At 47.0% G+C, this 16,792-nt stretch overlaps 1 protein-coding gene across 1 annotated transcript in view; it reads right to left on the bottom strand.

The window, feature by feature from the left end:
* LOC147733202 (mucin-2-like) overlaps nt 1-16,792 on the bottom strand; it is a 1,332,790-nt gene that overhangs the window by 82,284 nt on the left and 1,233,714 nt on the right. Inside the window, exons 37-38 of the mRNA XM_086957736.1 lie at nt 9,615-9,713; nt 5,958-6,086 (exon numbers count right to left, since the gene is read on the bottom strand). Of these exons, the coding sequence (XP_086813862.1) occupies nt 5,958-6,086; nt 9,615-9,713 (228 nt within the window). The remainder of the gene's footprint in view (nt 1-5,957; nt 6,087-9,614; nt 9,714-16,792) is intronic.

Raw genomic sequence — 16,792 nt, 5'->3', positions numbered from 1 at the left:
CAGCAGGTCCTCCCCAGAGAGTTCCACCTCCCTGGGCGTCCGGTCTCCCGTTGGCAGCTTTCCCCGCAGCGCAATAAATCATATAATTTGTAAAGCGCACAACTCACCCGTGAGGGTCTCAAGGTGCTGGGGTGGGGAATGCTGCTACTGCCCGAAAAGCCAGGTCTTGAGGAGTTTTCTGAAGGTCAGCAGGTATTGGGTCTGCCGTAGGCGGATAGGGAGGGTGTTCCAGTTTTGGCGGCGAGGTGGGACAACGATCTGCTGCTGGAGGTCGCTCTTCGGAAGCGGGGGACTGTGGCGAGGGCAAGGTCGGCGGAGCGGGGCTGATGGGTGGGGGTGTAGAAGCGGAGTCGTCTGTTGAGGTACGTTGGTCCGGTGTTGTGGAGTCCCTTGTGTGCGTGGGTGAGGAGCTTGAAGGTTATCCTCTTGTTGACTGGGAACCAGTGCAGGTCAACTAGTGTGTTGTGGCAGCGGCAAGGGATGTCGAGGATCAGGCATGCAGAGGCCTTCTGGATGCGTTGGAGCCGTCTCCGGAGGTTGGCCGGGGCTCCTGCGTAGTCCAACCTGCTGCTGACGAGGGCCTGGGTGACCGTTCTTCTCGTTTCAGTGGGGATCCACTTGTAGATCCTGCGGAGCATGCAAAGGGTGTTGAAGCAGGAGGAGGAGATGACGTTGACCTGTTTAGTCATGGAGAGGGTGGAGACAAGGATGACCCCTAAATTGCGTGCGTGGTCGATGGCTGTTGGAGCGGTTCCTAGTGCGGTCGGCCACCAGGAGTCGTCCCAGGCCAAAGGGGTGGATCCGAGGATAACGACCTCCATCTTGTCCAACTTCAGCTTCAGTCGGCTGTTCCCCATCTATTCAGGGACGGCCTTCATTCCTTCGTGAAGGTTAGTTTTGGTGATGTGGGGGTCCTTGTTGAGGGAGAGGATCAGCTGGGTGTCATCGGCATAGAAGATGATGTTGAGGTCGTGCCGACAGGCGACGTGGGCGAGCGGTGCCATGTAGTAACCCTGGGCGAAGAACTACGCTCCGTTCGCGGAGTTTGCGGAGTTTCGGCAACTCCGCGCTCCGCGGAGAACGCGAAGTTGTCGATTACTCCGCAAACTGCTGCGTAGCGTAGTTCTCACGCGCTCAATAGCATTTTCGCATGCGCGAGGATGCTTGTTGGTAAGAGCGAGTTGCCGAACACGCAGAAACTGCAATCTGGCACAGAATAACTCGCGAACACGTTAGTAGTGACCGGAAATAAGGGGACGCGAGCGGGCGGGACAAACCTCATGGGTAACTTCGCGCGCTACACATCCCGAGCATGCAGGCAATCAATCAATCAATCAATCAGGATATTTGTATAGCGCGCTACTCACCCAGAGGGTCTCAAGGCGCTTGGGGGAGGGGGGTCCGCTACTGCTCGAACAGCCATGTCTTGAGTTGCTTCCTGAAGCAGAGGTGGTCTTGGGTCAGGCGGAGGTGGATGGGGAGGGAGTTCCAAGTCTTGGCTGCCAGGTAGGAGAAGGATCTTCCTCCCATGGTGGATCTTCGGATGCGTGGCACGGCGGCGAGGGCGTGGCTGGTCGATCGTAGCTGGCGGGTGGGAGTGTAGAAAGTCAGGCGGTTGTTGAGGTACCTGGGGCCCAGGTCGTGGAGGGCCTTGTGTGCGTGGGTGAGGAGTTGGAACGTGATTCTCTTGCTGACGGGGAGCCAGTGAAGGTCTCTCAGGTGTCCGGAGATGTGGCTGTGTCGGGGGATGTCCAAGATGAGTCGTGCGGAGGCGTTCTGGATGTGTTAGAGTCTTTTCTGGAGTTTGGCTGTGGTTCCGGTATAGAGGGTGTTTCCGTAGTCCAGTCGGCTGGTGACGAGTGCCTGTGTGACCGTCCTCCTGGTTTCAGTGGCGAGCCATCGGAAGATCTTTCGGAGCATGCGTAGGATGTTGAAGCATGATGATGAGACGGCGTTGACTTGTCTGGTCATCGAGAGGGAGGAGTCCAGGATGAAGCCCAGGTTGCGTGCGTGGTCCGTTGGTTTGGGTGCGCTACCCAGGGCAGGGGGCCACCAGGAGTCGTCCCAGGCGGAGGGTGATGATCCAAGGATGAGGACTTCCGTTCAGTTTCAGGCGGCTGTTCCTCATCCACTCGACTACGTCTTTCATCCCTTCGTGTAGGTTGGTTCTGGCGGTTCCTAGGTCGTTGGTCAGGGAGAGGATCAGCTGGGTGTCGTCGGAGTAGGAGATGATGTTGAGGTTGTGTTGGCGTACGATGGCTGCGAGGGGGCTAATGTAGACGTTGAAGAGGGTGGGGCTGAGTGATGATCCTTGTGGTACGCCGCATATGACTTTGGTGGCCTTGGATCTGTACAGGGGGAGGCGGACTCTCTGGGTTCTTCCGGTGAGGAACGAGATGATCCACTCCAGTGCCTTCTCTTGGATTCCGATGTTGCTGAGGCGCTGCACTAGGGTGCGGTGGCAGACCGTATCGAATGCTGCGGAGAGGTCCAGGAGGATGAGGGCCGCTGTTTCCCAGTTGTCGAGCAGGGCTCGGATGTAAATGTAAATGTAAATTTAAATGTAAATGTACAGGAATTTATATAGCGCAAATCACCAAGCGGTTTCTAAGCGCTTGCTTAGGGAACCCGTCCTGGTATTCCCCTGTGAAATAACCCCGGCAGGGTATCCGTAAGGTGAAAGCCAGGCATCCCGCCACGAGGGGCCGTTGTGGAGATTAAGCAAGCTATTGCCCAGAGTCGCAGAGTGTGAACCCGTGAATTGAGTAGGCACCAGAGCGAGAATTGTCAAGTCCATGGACATTTTTAGGACTCAAGACCCCGCCGAGCCGGGAATTGAACCCTGGTCCCGGGCTGACCTCTGCTTCCAGGTCTGCCTCCTCTAACCAGTGAGCCACACTTCTCCACTTCTCCTTCTCCGGATGTCGTCAGTGGCTGCGATGAGGGCGGTCTCGGTGCTGTGGTTGGCGCGGAAGCCGGACTGCGAGTGGTCGAGGCTGGTTGGGCGAGCGCAATTGGTGATCTACTGTGTGAGGTTGTTGGCTGCTTGGTTGGGGTCCGTTGAGCTGGCGAGAGGGTTCTGGCTCAGTGAAGTGGTGAGGTGGTCGGTGGTGATCTTGTTCCAGTTCCTGCAGGGCACCTGTTGCGGGTGGTGGTGAGTCATGGTCTTTCTGAAGCTGAAGTGGACGCAGCTGTGGTCTGTCCAGTGGAGTCCGGTGGAGTGGCTGAAGGAGATGTACTTGCTGGAGGAGAAGACTGGGTCAAGCGTGTGTCCGGCGTAGTGGGTGGGGGTGTTCACCAGTTGCATGAGTCCGAGGTTGGCGAGGTTGTCCAGCAGGGTGGTGGTGGTGTTGTCGTTGTTGTTCTCCAGGTGGAAGTTGAGGTCCCCTTGGAGGATGTAGTCAGCGGAGGCAAAGGCGTGCGGGCTGATGAAGTCTGCGATGTCTTCGCTGAATTGTGTGCGAGGTCCTGGGGGTCTGTAGATGAGGGTGCCTCTGAGTGTGGTCTTGGGGTCGGTGTGTATCTGGAAGTGAAGACGTTAAGCGGCTGTGAGGGTGTCGTCTGAGTTGGTCGTGATGCGGATGGTGTTCTTGTGGACGATGGCGATGCCTCCTCCTGTCTCGTTGACGCGGTCTCTCCGGGTGATCTTGTATCCGTTCGGGATGGCGACGGCGATGTCGGGCCTTGAGGAGTCATTCATCCATGTTTCCGTGAGGAAGGCGACGTCTGGAGATGTGGTGTCGAGCAGGTTCCAGAGTTCCACTGCGCTCCCGAAGACGAAAAATGGCTCGCAAGCAAGCAACTACGCATGCTCGCGGAGCTATGCGTAGTTTGCGGAGTGCAAGTGCGTCTTCGCGTAGCTCCGCGGAGTGCGGCTACGCGAACTACGCCCAGGCTTACCATGTAGATGTTAAACAGAGTTGGGCTGAGGGATGAGCCCTGGAGTACGCCCCAGATGATCTCAGTGGCTTTGGAGCAGAAGGGGGAAAGGTGGACGCTCTGTGTTCTGCCGGAGAGGAAGGAGGTAGTCCAGTCCAGAGCCTTCTCTTGGATCCCGGCGTTGTGGAGGCTTGTTCGTAGTGTGTGGTGGCAGACCGTGTCGAAGGCGGCTGACAGGTCCAGGAGGTCATATGTGAGAGTAGATTCCTGTACGTCTGATCTGATGCCTTGTTCTCAGTAATGGTAAGTGCTTGCATGCTAATTTTGTGTTGTGTACATTGTCCTGAGGCCCCTCATCATGCTAACATCCTCCACTGTGACACCCAAGGCCCTCACTGCAGATTGCTGGCTACATTAGAAGTGGAGCTGCTGTAATTATTCCCCCGTAAAATGGATCCAAATAACAAGCAGGGTTACTGTTCCCTTGCGAAGTTCATCCAAACATCCGAGTCAAGCAAGGCAAGAAATATGTGCTTACAGTGCACAGTTCTCTGATGTATGACATTAAAACTGTCTGTGTCTTCATGCCTCTAAGTTAACAATGATGCCAAAAACATGGATTGACTTGCAAACAATGGTTGTTAAAAAAGTTAAGGGAATGCATCTCAGTGATTTAGGTCCTCTCTTACTTCACATGCTATACTTAATCTTGCCCCCCTTAAGAGTTAGCGATTTTATTATGTTCTTGTTTATCTGTATTTGTTTCCATGCATACTTTGAGGATTGAGCCATGCCATGTGTTTATGAGGGGCTTTGATTAAGCGCTAAGTCTGAAGCCAAAGAAAGTGCCTGCCAGTGGGTTGGTCCCGCTACAGAGCACACAGAACAATGTTTCTGTATTTCCTTTGCAACTCACATTCTATGGATATGTGTGTGAAGGGGGTACACAGATGTCAAAACATTTGCAAGGAAAATGAAAGAGAAATTAAAGTGCTTAAAGTTGAGGGAGGGCAGTGTGTGTTAGGGGGCAGTGAAATAAGGGTGATGCGAGGAAGTATATTCAGTGAGAGTGAGAAGAGGATACTGGAGAGGTAAGAGAGGTGGTTGAAGATGTGTAGATGGAAAAGATATGCAGGAAAAAAGAGGATACATATCTAACATAAAGCACACGTAACTGAAGGCCAAAACTCCTTCCAAAGGCCACAATGCTATTTCATTCACAGGCTCACAATTTCCGAATTGAAACATTTCTAATGTTAAATATTTATGGCAAATCATTGTTATACCCCATTAATCTTAAGCAGCTAACACCCTTTGACAAAGTCAATTATTCTGACAGGCTTTAGGTGTATGGCAGTTGTTGTCTCATTTATCTAGATACAATTGCATCTCAGAGAGAGGCTAAAATGCCCATCAAGTGGCACACTATGGGAATCACAGAAATGTATTTGACATATTCCTTTATAGAGAGCACCCACTTTTTTCATCCCACTTAAAGACCTTTCTGCACATATTTCTGTATGACTGGTTGTATCCAACAGCTGTGGATGCGTCTCAAAATCTGGTTAGAGCATATTTTTCTAAAGTTAATGCTGGATGAGGTGCAAGATACTGGACAAGCATACATTTTAAAGGCCTAAAGTTGTCATGCTGTACAATTTACACATTATACTAACTGTTGAACACATTAATGCAGGAAGATATGAGGCAGTTTTTAATGTGTTCAATATTTCAAGGCTATTTGATCCCACTGCTTTAAAAGCCTTGCTTTATGACTACATTTGTTTTCTTTAAAATGAACCATTTTCTAATAATGTTTTCATTACTTTCAAGAGAGGGACTCGCCCTGGACCCCAGGTTTTCCTCTGAACGTGTTCACATCATACGTATATAAAGGTCATGCTTAATATTTACGCCCACCACTTTCAAATGTCACAAGCCACCACTGCACTCATCAACCTCCAATTTGTTAGAAGCCATCCTACGAATATCTAGCCCTAAGGATTCTTCTGAGGAGAAACTTAGAGACAAATGATTCAACAACTTTTTAGTGACTGATCAAAGTGTAATACACTTACCGGCTCGCATATTTCAGGCACAAAGGGAGAGCAAATTGTATTTTCTTCCCCCAATGTAAATGTTGTTCCAGTTTGCTCACATCTGTATGTTGTGCAATTTGAATCAGGGTAATTCCAAACTGATCCAGGCTAAAATAAAAATACAGGAAAGGGTGTTTATACAATATAAAGCAACAATTTCTCATCCAATTATGCTCCCTCTTTGATACAATATAATCAGATGATAAGGTACATTTTTATCATCAGTGTTTTTTATACTCAGTTGAGGCACTCCACTAGTACACTCTTGGTCCACTTGATGACCAACCATACTCCTTGGCTTTAGGACAAAGTCTTTATGTTTGGCTAGCTCCTGGACAGGATACAAGTGGCACTGAAGCTAATCTGGCCAGAAAAGAATATGCAATTATATCTACAAGGTTAAGTAAGCACATTGCCACTCTGACCACGGTGGTGTGACAGCTTTAGCAAAGCCTGAATCTCCTGATAGACTAGGGTTCAAGCATGTGATGTTTACAGTCTGTCCAGGGTTGGATTGACAAGGTCAGCACATCTGAAAAGACGTAGAGCTCATATTGCGTCTGCCTCTCAGAATTGCATCTGCAGTTGAGGAAATTATCAAATTTGCCAAGGAAGCAGTGACAAATCTGACACATCACGAGTGTTCTGCTAGGGTGGCAGAGATCCACCAAAGTTGCAGCTACTGCCATTGAAGGAAACTTTTGAGGAGAAAGGCTCTCAAGGGTGTTTTACCTATGTCAGACAATATCCTTAGAATATCAGTTACCATATGTGAGAGCTTGGAATGTGCCTCCACAGTGGAGATATGTTGTCAGAGCTCATTCATGCGGGTCTTCATAAGTTGTTGGGGCACAAAAATCAATCATTCTAGGAAAGGCTGCCATTATTTGCATTAATGAGTCCCAGTGCTTTACTTCCGGCAGGCATGGTCATAGACCAGTCACTCTAGAGTGGGCGGCTGATCTGTCTCTATGTGTAGCCGAACAGATTTTTAACCTTGGCAAAGACCAACGAGTTTCAACCAGTGGCATGTCTACCTTATGTAGTACACCGTTTAGGGAGCTTATGACACTGAAGTATTCAATGAGGAATCTAGCATTTTTGCATGAATCTCATTTATTGATTCACTCACTCTCTATGAGGTCATCAACCTTTGTTTCTGAGGGCCTAAACATATTCCACATTTGTCCTTGAGATCCTGATTACGATTGACCCAGAGTGGTACCCTTTGGGAATGGATAACACTACGGTGCATTCCAAGATGGACACTGTTCCAACACCTCGAATTAGTGGGTGCAACTTTACCACACATAGTAAACCTTGACTGGACTTGTGGCTGAGATCTGCAGAGAGCAGAACTTAGGGCAGGAGTATGATCCAGACCTGTCCTATCCATGAGGGATGCTGTCCATGCTCACCCCGCATTCCTGGAGCCTCCCCTGACACTGTATCCATCAACAGCCCTCTGTCCTCTGAAGAGTAGCAAGTATAGCCTTGGGACTGTAGAGAATGCCCTGGTTTAAAAAGTACCCCATAGCCCCAACCACGCCCCCGACAGAGAAATGAGTACAGGTCTAGGTAGAGGCTGAAAGAGCTCCACCTGCCACGAAACATGTAAGCGGAAGCGGAGAATGCAACTCCTGTGTAGCTGCCAGTTCCCACCACAACCCTGATGCCTTTGGCCCCTCCACCACCCCCGAGAGCAGGGAATGTCCCAGGTCAGAGGACGAGACTCAGGGCACACAGCAAAATCAGCCTGCACTAACCAACGCCTGCCTACCCACCCCGCAGCTTCAAAAGATAAAGCAAATGTCCATGCCCGAGGCATGCACCTGTCAGCTACAAGTAGTAAGATACATCCTCTGGCTACCAAGAGCCTGCTCACAGACAACCTCTGACCCCAGCTCCAGGCCCACAGCAGCGCAGCCCCAGGCCAAAGTCAGGGAGCCATAGCTGAGATTGCTCACTTTTCACCCATTTCAACACCACAGAGGGGACAGAGATAACTGATCCCAGGTGCAGGTAGTGTCAGCAGTCACCTCACAACACCCTCTTCTCCCTATCACCTGACCCACACTAATCCACCAGCAAATACCAGGTGGCAAATGGGAACATAAAACCAGTTGGAATAGTGAAATGTATGCAGGTTTTTATTCAGCAAAATGTAGGGCCCTATTCTGAGTTTGGTGGTCTGTGGTGGGGTTCGACCTCCATATTCAGACTGCCATTGGACCGCCACAACCACCGAGGATGCGTGACCCCTCAGCAGTGGTGCAGAAGGGTGGAGCTGCATTATGCTTGCGTTGAAGCTGCTGCACAGCCAAGCATATTATGACTTTCAAAACCTCCATCCTTTTTATGGTGGTGAGGCTGCCATTGTTAGAATAGAAATTGTTCACGCTTATGCAGGTTCCATGTAAATTAGCATTCCTGTTCCATCTTCTAATTGGGCGCCATTTTAGGCTGTTTAAAACTGATCTAGTTTAATTCCGAGACATGCTCCTCTTTGAGTTTGTTTCTTCACTTTGGTTTTGTTTCAGTAATGAGCACACTGTTCATGTCAGCACATAGCTTTCTTACCAGATAGAGGCCCTCTCCCCCTTGTCCTTGTGACGGTCCCCAGATGGAACAACCTTGGACCATGATACTTACTTTGTGGAAGACAGGAGCACTGAACAGTTGTTTTCTGTATTTCACTGCTTTACTGCACCTGCCTGGAAAATTCCACTGTGGGCCTGTTTTCACCCGATTACGGAACGTACATATCTTTATGCTTGTCGATTTCAGTTCCCTCTGCAGCACTTCTAGCGACTTGGCAGATGGGGCTCCGCCCTGAGTGTATATGAATAAACAGGTATAGGTTTGTATTCTCTACTGTCGGACCGACTCTTCATTTAGTATGGAAAGATGAGAAGTGGTCATTAGTGACCTGGGTGGCCCTAAGCAGGTTACTTCCTTCACCATGAAAAGTGTGGTGGTCAGGAAAGTGTAGTGCCCCCTTTTGCCCCTATGCATGGGGGTATATGTGGGGGGCACATGTTGTACCCCCCTGTATGCATTCACTCCAGTTCTTTGCTTTGGTGCTCCTTCTGGGCTGCAATTCAAATGCTTACTTACGAGCCTTGGAACTGCTGCAGGACAGCCAAAGAACAGCCAGCCAGACCATGAGGACCTCGAATTTGGCGGTGTGGGAGCGCGGCACTGGCATGGTTGTCCGCTCCCACACCACCAAAGTCGTAATCGGGCACTTAGTCTTCCTAAAATTTAACCTGTTTAACTTGGAATAGCACGGTGCAGCAGTAGAAATACTCTTAGGATATTGTCTTTTTAGCACTGCTAATTCAGTTTCCCCTGCACAATGTAGCTAGAAATCAGGACCCATGGAGGTTTCTTTAGTTGTGCTATGTGCTCTCTCTGTTTCACATCAGGAAGGGTAGAGTAAAAAAAAGATGCTGTGTTGCTGGGCAGTGCAGTCAGTCTGTAGACACAGGAATTTTGCACTGCAGTCTTTTGCATAGAAATCTTATTAGGTACTCAAAAGATACATCCCTAACCTCCCCCATTCTATAAAGCCCTCACCCACCCCTGAAGAAACGCTCCACCAACACACGGGCCCCAAACTGACTAAGGAGATACCTGGTGAACCTCCTGAGTTCCATCCTCCATCTCCACCACACAAGCCACCTGGACGCAGGAGCCACAGCAGTCACCATCCTTCTCGATCACTATGTAACCCTGCAGGGGAGCAATTAGCACACATAAAGTTACTGAGCCTGCACATTTTGTGAACAAGGTGTGAATGCACAAGACAGGCATGAGAAGTCTTTAGCATACGCAGGCATCTTATGGCTTTTTGCAGTTCTCTCCGCCCTATCACACTGCACGCGAACAGTCTGCGAGCCAAGTGAGGCAACCCTAGGCAGGAACAGAAAGCTCTTCCCCTTTTAAGCTGTAGGCCAAATGGATGGGGTCTGGACTGTATTGCTTTCTATTTTAACTCACCAGCAGGCATTATTATATCGTCTGTGTATTCTGAATACTTCTATTCATTCACACTATTAGCTTTCATTGAAAGAGTGTAGACATTATCTTGTTAGAGCTCACTTAGCTTAAAAGCTGAAAAATAATCACATTCATCAATAACTTTGGAACAAATACCAAATATTTAATGAATTGGGTAACATCAATTTACAAATGCTTTGAGGTGGGTGCAACACCTAATGGTTCCATAGCACAGGGATCAGCAATTGATTTTAGATATTTAACACTGAAATGCACACACATCACACTGCCTTCCTCGATCTCTCCACATTCTGATTAATCGAACCCATCCGATTACACCAAGCATCCGCAGTTTGATAGGGCGGAAGCAATGGAACGGCAATCATATACTAGGGTCGCATGGTTAACATGTCCATTTTTCATTTAAACAAAATGTACGTAACCCGCTAGAAAAACGTTTTCCATAAACCATGCAGTGGATCTGCAGATTTTATTCAAACAGTTAATGGAGCCACGATTTGCCTTTCTTCAGGTGAATGCAAAGAGCACATGGTCTAGTCTTATCCCCTACTGTGTTCAGAGTTGTGTCCCAGCAGTGCCTTCTGTTTTATCAAGTACCAACCCTCGGGCTGATAGATAAATGGCACAGTGATTAAAAGTAGCGCATATTTCTGCCCATCTGACACCAGAGCAGTAGCAAAGACTTTCCTGATTTTATGATTTCTGCATGGAAGGGACAATAAAGAAGCACAGACAGATCTATATGGCTAAATAACTCTTCCAAACCTTTCTAAAAGGTAGTTTTCTTCCCTGAGTGTAATCTAATTTAGCATTCTAGAGCATGAATGATTGATTGAAATATACCTGTCACCAAAGGGTCGAGAGTCATGCTGAGGCATAAGGAAGAGAGGCCGTACCCAAAGTGCCTCGTTGGTGGGGTGCAACACTGGTCTGCTATACCTATCACTGGCTGGCGTTTTTCATGGAGATCAGCGCTGAGTTGTACATCAGTTTATCTTTCAGACAAATGTTGAAGCTCTGACTTCCTGGGGTCTATTGTCATTCATATCATTGTCTTGGCCTCATGTTCTGACCTGGTTGTCCGAGGCCTAACAGTGTCTTAGGTTGGTTATGTTTTGTGTAGCTTGCAAGTCCTGTAGTCTATCAAATATATTTTATTCAAACGACTCAATTCATAGAAAAAATCTTCAGTATTATTGTAATAAAAACGTTGTTACCAAATTAATTTGGAATATACAAACCATAGCCATTACCAGCATTGTCAATAGTGGCTATTTCTTACTAAAATCTCTAAGTAACTCGTTCCTAACTAAAAATCTTTTCATTCATTCATTTCTGTCTTTATTTCGATCACTTGGACCATAAAAACATATACACCAAAAGTTAAAACAGACAGGAATAATACATATTCATAAAACAGAGATTATAAAAAATCACTACGGTTGTCATGTTCAGTAAAACCGTTGCGAACTCTCCGTTAGGTGCCGCTCTATGGTACAAATACAAAGAGCTTGTGCAGAATAAAAATCAAACTTCTAATTATGTTTAAAAATTACATTTGTCATAATAGATAAAACCAATTACAATCCCTTCTGATTTGTGCTGATCTATGCTATGATTTTTAAAGTGCCTGTACCGAATACGTATCAGAGTTCAGGATATGGCGAGTGCGCTTGTGCCAAATCGCTGTTAGGAATTTAGCTACCGCAAATACAATAGGGGGTGATAGATCCGTCTTGTGTGTTCTGTAAGCTGGAATGCAATGCTTAAAGCCTAGGTTTTTAAGAAGGGGGACAAGCCAATGATTTTTGATAGGCATTGCAAAAGAATAAAACATGTAATTCATTTTCCAACTAATATGAACATGTGGGGCATTGCTTAGTGGAGGAAGAGTGACACCAGATACTTGTGAATGCTCTAAGGGGGAGGGTACCATACCTCCACTGCAAGAATAACTTCCTGGTCAATACAGGACAAATTCCGTCAAGGGCCTGCTCTAAATGATAAGAGTCTTTGAATTGAATAAATGTATTAGTTAAAATCCCCAGCTGCGAATTCGCTAATAAGGTATTTAATTTTGAATCGTAATATTCCTTTGTGAAGCATTTGCGTGAGACCTTGCTACAAACGTTTTCAGGGTCTAGCCATAATTCTGGACTTCTCAGCCTTTCGCATTCATTTTCTATGTGTTTTAGCCAAGGAATATTCGCCAGAATTGGTAGCTCAAGATATCTTTCAGTTCCTTCCTATAAATCAGGAGCTCTGGAGTGCTCCAGAGTCGTCGCCAGAATGTTAGTGGTTTTAGGCCCAATTCCTCATCAATAGATCTAAGGCCCAAATCAAATCTGAGAGGGAGGAGAGGAGTGCTTGGAGGTAGGGCTGTCAGCTGTCTGATGAACTTGTTTTCGGTAACAATCAAGTCCTGGCTGGATGTGTGCCCCCACAATTCCCCGTCATATGTGACTGCCCCCTCGCCTACATTTTATAAATTTCGAGCAGTGGACCGAGAGGTTTAAGGGTCGATCTATTTATTATCCTGGAGATGCCACCCGTTAACTGCACCAATTTAAGATTGGCTTTTATTCGGTGCGTATCCCAGGTCATATTTAAATCAATGGTCACCCCCAGTTACTCGAATGTGTGCACCCTCTCGAGCCTTGTTGTGCCTATGGTTGGGTTGGGGCGAGTTGTGGCCAGGGGGCTGAAAATCATGAATTTAGTCTTGAGGGCATTGATCTCCAGCCCACTTTCACCACAAAATGCCAGAAAACCATCCAAGACACATTGTATCCCCATCGGGAATTTTGACAGCAGCAGGGTGTCACCCGCAAACATAATTGCGGGCACCCTGCTGCCGTCAAGCCTTGGGGCGTCTATGTCAGTGATCCCAGTCAGGTGGACGATTACCCCTGTCTCACCCCCCTGTCAACGGGGAATCTCGCTGAAAGCAATCCGTTCCTGCCACATCTGACCTGTGCAAAGTTTTCTTGATGGAGTCTCATCAATATGTTCAAGAGATCAGATGGAATACCCAACTCCGCTAACACGGACCACAGTTTTGTTCTTGGCACCAAATCGAAGGCGGCACGCAGGTCCACAAAGACCGTATATAAGCTGCCGCCCTTGATTGTTACAGTTTTCCAAAATAACAATTTAAGATGGAAAATCTGGTCCGTTGTTGAGGTTTTCTTTCTAAATCCTGCCTGGTAAGGGCTCAGGATAGAAAACTCTTCAATCCAATCCTGGAGGCAATCAAGTATCAGTCTCCCGAATAGCTTTTGTGACACATCGATGAGGCTGATGGGCCTGTAGCTGGCTGGGAGCAGAGGTGAACCCTTCTTAAATATGAGGACGATCTCTGCGCCCAGCCAAGTACAGGGCACCTCCATGCCCCTCAGGACGGCATTAAAGATCACCAACAGATACGGAGCCCATACATCTGGCTCGTGTTTAAAAAGATCACCCGGGAGCCCATCCAGGCCTGGAGCTTTACCGGAGGCCAGCCTGGAAATTGTAGCCCGCACCTCCTCCTCCGTGAAAAGGTCCCCCTCTAGCTGTTGGCCCTTAGTTGGCGTTAAGACAGCTGGGGGCCTGTCTGGATCCAAATAGACCCACGTATAAAGAGCTTGGAAATGTTCCTCCCAGACCTTCGCTGAGATGTTAGGTTCAGCGGCCGAAAGCGGCTCCTCAGACCCCGTGTTTACAATTTGCTAGAATTTATGGAAATCCTTATCTGCCAGTGTGGTGGTAAGATTCTCCCACTTCTCCTGCTTCCATTCCACCCTAGCATGGCGGGTCAACTGCTTGTAATCCCTTCTCCTCGCCTGTATTACAGATCTATTATTACTTTGCTTAAGGGAAAGTTATAAATCTGATTTAGCCTTTCGGCAGGCAGCGTTATACCACGAAGGACGGTGACTCCTGGTGCCCCCAGTTTTTCCTGAGGAGAAAAGAACCTCTGCCATGATCTTAGTAAGGTCCTCATGAGCGGACCAAAGTTTTTTGTGCGTGTCGTGGGCAAGGGGTTGCGCCACTAGAGCGCTAACCTTTTCAAGTGTGGGAATAACACAACTGTACAACTTTGAAACCTTTTCCGGGTAGGTGACTAGTTTGTCCCACCTCACTCTGCGTCTATTGTTCGCTAAGGTCAGCCCTGGAACAGGCGCATCTGCACCAGCCCGGTTCTCGTTGTCTATGCCAGGCAAAGAGAGTTCTAATTCTAGCTCATTGTGGTCGCTATCGTCCCTAGTTATCACCCTGAAGTCCTTAATTTTAGACCAAGAGGACAATTGGACCAATATATAGTCCAATCTTGACTCCCGCCCCACTTTATTAAATGTGCATTTGGGGGAAATGTCTGATTTCGTACGCCCATTACAGGCCCTGATTGCATGTTTAAGAGTTAGAGCAGTAATCTGGACTGCTAACGGTGTCCAGGCTCTTTTATTTATTATGCCCTAAGTTTTTATTGTCATACACCTTCATAAACTGCATGGGAGCTTCCCACTTTTTTGCAATAGTGTGCGGTGACTTAGTTCTTAAAAGAAAACAATACACACAGCATTGTAGGTGTTTTTAAACGCTAAGACAGGCGGGGCTAGGATAAAGTGTCAAATGAGCAAACTGTGGGAATTACATTTGGCTTAAATCTCAACTTTTCCCACTTGTCCAATTGACAAATTAGTTTACATGTTTGTTTTTATTTTTCTTTAACCGATAAAAATGATAAAAAGTCATCCCGTTCATAGACAGTGCTCTAGAAAGAAAAGTCGCACTCATAGATGTGTCCTATAAATTAATAATACTGATAATATTTATAGTACATATCGCAAACGGAATTTTCGCTTGGAGTACAGGTTCACAGAGGGTTTTAATGCATGTCATTGGATTTCCTCTTCAGAGAACACATCTAATTAGTCACATCTACTTTTTTATCTAAGTGTCATAGGGTGCATTATTAAAGGGATTGGTGCGTGCTTTTTGTCCTAAAAAATGGTGGTTAAAAAAAGTACCCAGCCTCTGACACTAGACTACTTCACGCATCCCTAAAGGCATCATGGTTAAAACACCACGGGCATATTATCAAGAAACCGTGGTAACATTATCGCCACTTTAGCAGCAAAAAACTGCCGCTAAAGTGGCGATAATGGGCTTGATAATACACCCTTGTGAATGCCCATAGAAGCCCATGTTTTGGTGTGAACATGAGCTTCTATGGGAGTTCACAAGGGCGTATTATCAAGCCCATAATGTTACAGTGGTTTCTTGATAATATGCCCCCACATTTATTATTAAATCGAACAATGTCGTTGATCATCACCATGGTCTAAGATTCTTTTTATGATAATAAGGGAGCCCAATTCCAATACCGCCCCCTACAGTCACGAGAAAGGACCACAGTGAATTACCTCCAGTCCCTTAGCACCCAGATAACATGCAGGCACCCCTGCCTGTTAATCTCTGTGCTGTTATCCTCACATTCGAAGACCAATGTCAATTCGATATGTATGATCTAGGAGAACTGTGTTGTTACCATGCTGGAAAACGGATCACTTGTAAATGATTTGCCCTCTGGTTTTTAAAACATACTTCAGGGAGCATAAATTGAAAATGTGCAAATGTGGGCGCTTAATCCACAAATGAGAGTCATGAGATCAGAGTGGAGATGGAAATAATACCTGCTAAAAGTCGTGGAATGAGTAATGGGGCGGGCAGTGAAACGCAGACTCTTCCACCCATCCACTCGCAAAAGTCCACGCATACACTCATCCACATTCACTCCCAAGAACATACCCATGCACACACTCATTCACAGCACGCAGTCACGAGTAGACATATATTCATACAGATACACATGCAACAGCATTCAACAAACACTTACCAGGCCACAGTATTTAAGCAAAAAGAAAAAAAGGTGTCAGTGGTTTCTGAAGTCTTAAGGGAAAGAGGGGACTGATGGAAGATCATACCATCTCCTCTCATTGGCTGACATTGTCATCGGTTAGCCAGTGAGAGGATGAATTTCCCTAATTCTTCAATGAGTGAGTTGGGGTAAGTGAGAATCGTTGACCCCACCCCACTCGGTTACAAGGCGTAAGCACCCAGGTTTGATTCTAACAGCAACGCTCCCCCTTGTCATGCGGGAAAGGACCTCACTGAGCATTGCTGGGCTGGTGAGGTCATGTGTTTAGGGCTGTTAAATCGTCTTCCAGGAAAAGCTTGGTTGAGTTTGTCAGGCGCTTGTGCATTAGTACAGGAAAAATGCCTGGCTGCGTGACCCCGACATGGTGAGCGTCTGTTACCCTCAAACCCATCATGCTTTAAAAAAGGGAGGAGGTGGAGCCCAGAGCCCAGGAGCCCTTAATGACAGGGTGCCGCTGGCTGGTAGCAAACTTGCTCGAACTAAATGTACTTGATATCTGTTTGATACACCTACAAGTATCCAGAATTCCTTTTGCTGAATTTTTATTTTTCAAACTCAAGCACATGTACTTTCATTTCAAAGTGATAACAATGATAAATATGCTTTTATTTAAATGATTAGAAATACTTTCTTTCCATATTACTTGAAAAGCCATACGCCTGCATGTGTTTCACCAAATGGCTCCTGCAGGGTAATTTTATTTAAGGTGGATGCCACATCAAAGTTATTTCTATTTTTCCAGAATTATTATTGCTCAATTCCAATGTAACAAAAAAGTGCCAATGTTGTTGGCTAATAGGCTAAAATCAGTGATCGCTGTCCTCATTCACCACTTTCAGTTGGGCTTTGTCCTGGGTAGATTGTCAAG

Source organism: Lissotriton vulgaris, chromosome 2_1 (assembly GCF_964263255.1).
Source record: "Lissotriton vulgaris chromosome 2_1, aLisVul1.2, whole genome shotgun sequence".
In the NCBI taxonomy this organism is placed as follows: Eukaryota; Metazoa; Chordata; class Amphibia; order Caudata; family Salamandridae; genus Lissotriton; species Lissotriton vulgaris.
The sequence above is the reverse complement of the archived record's forward strand: the minus strand, read 5'-3'. Positions and strand labels throughout refer to the sequence as shown.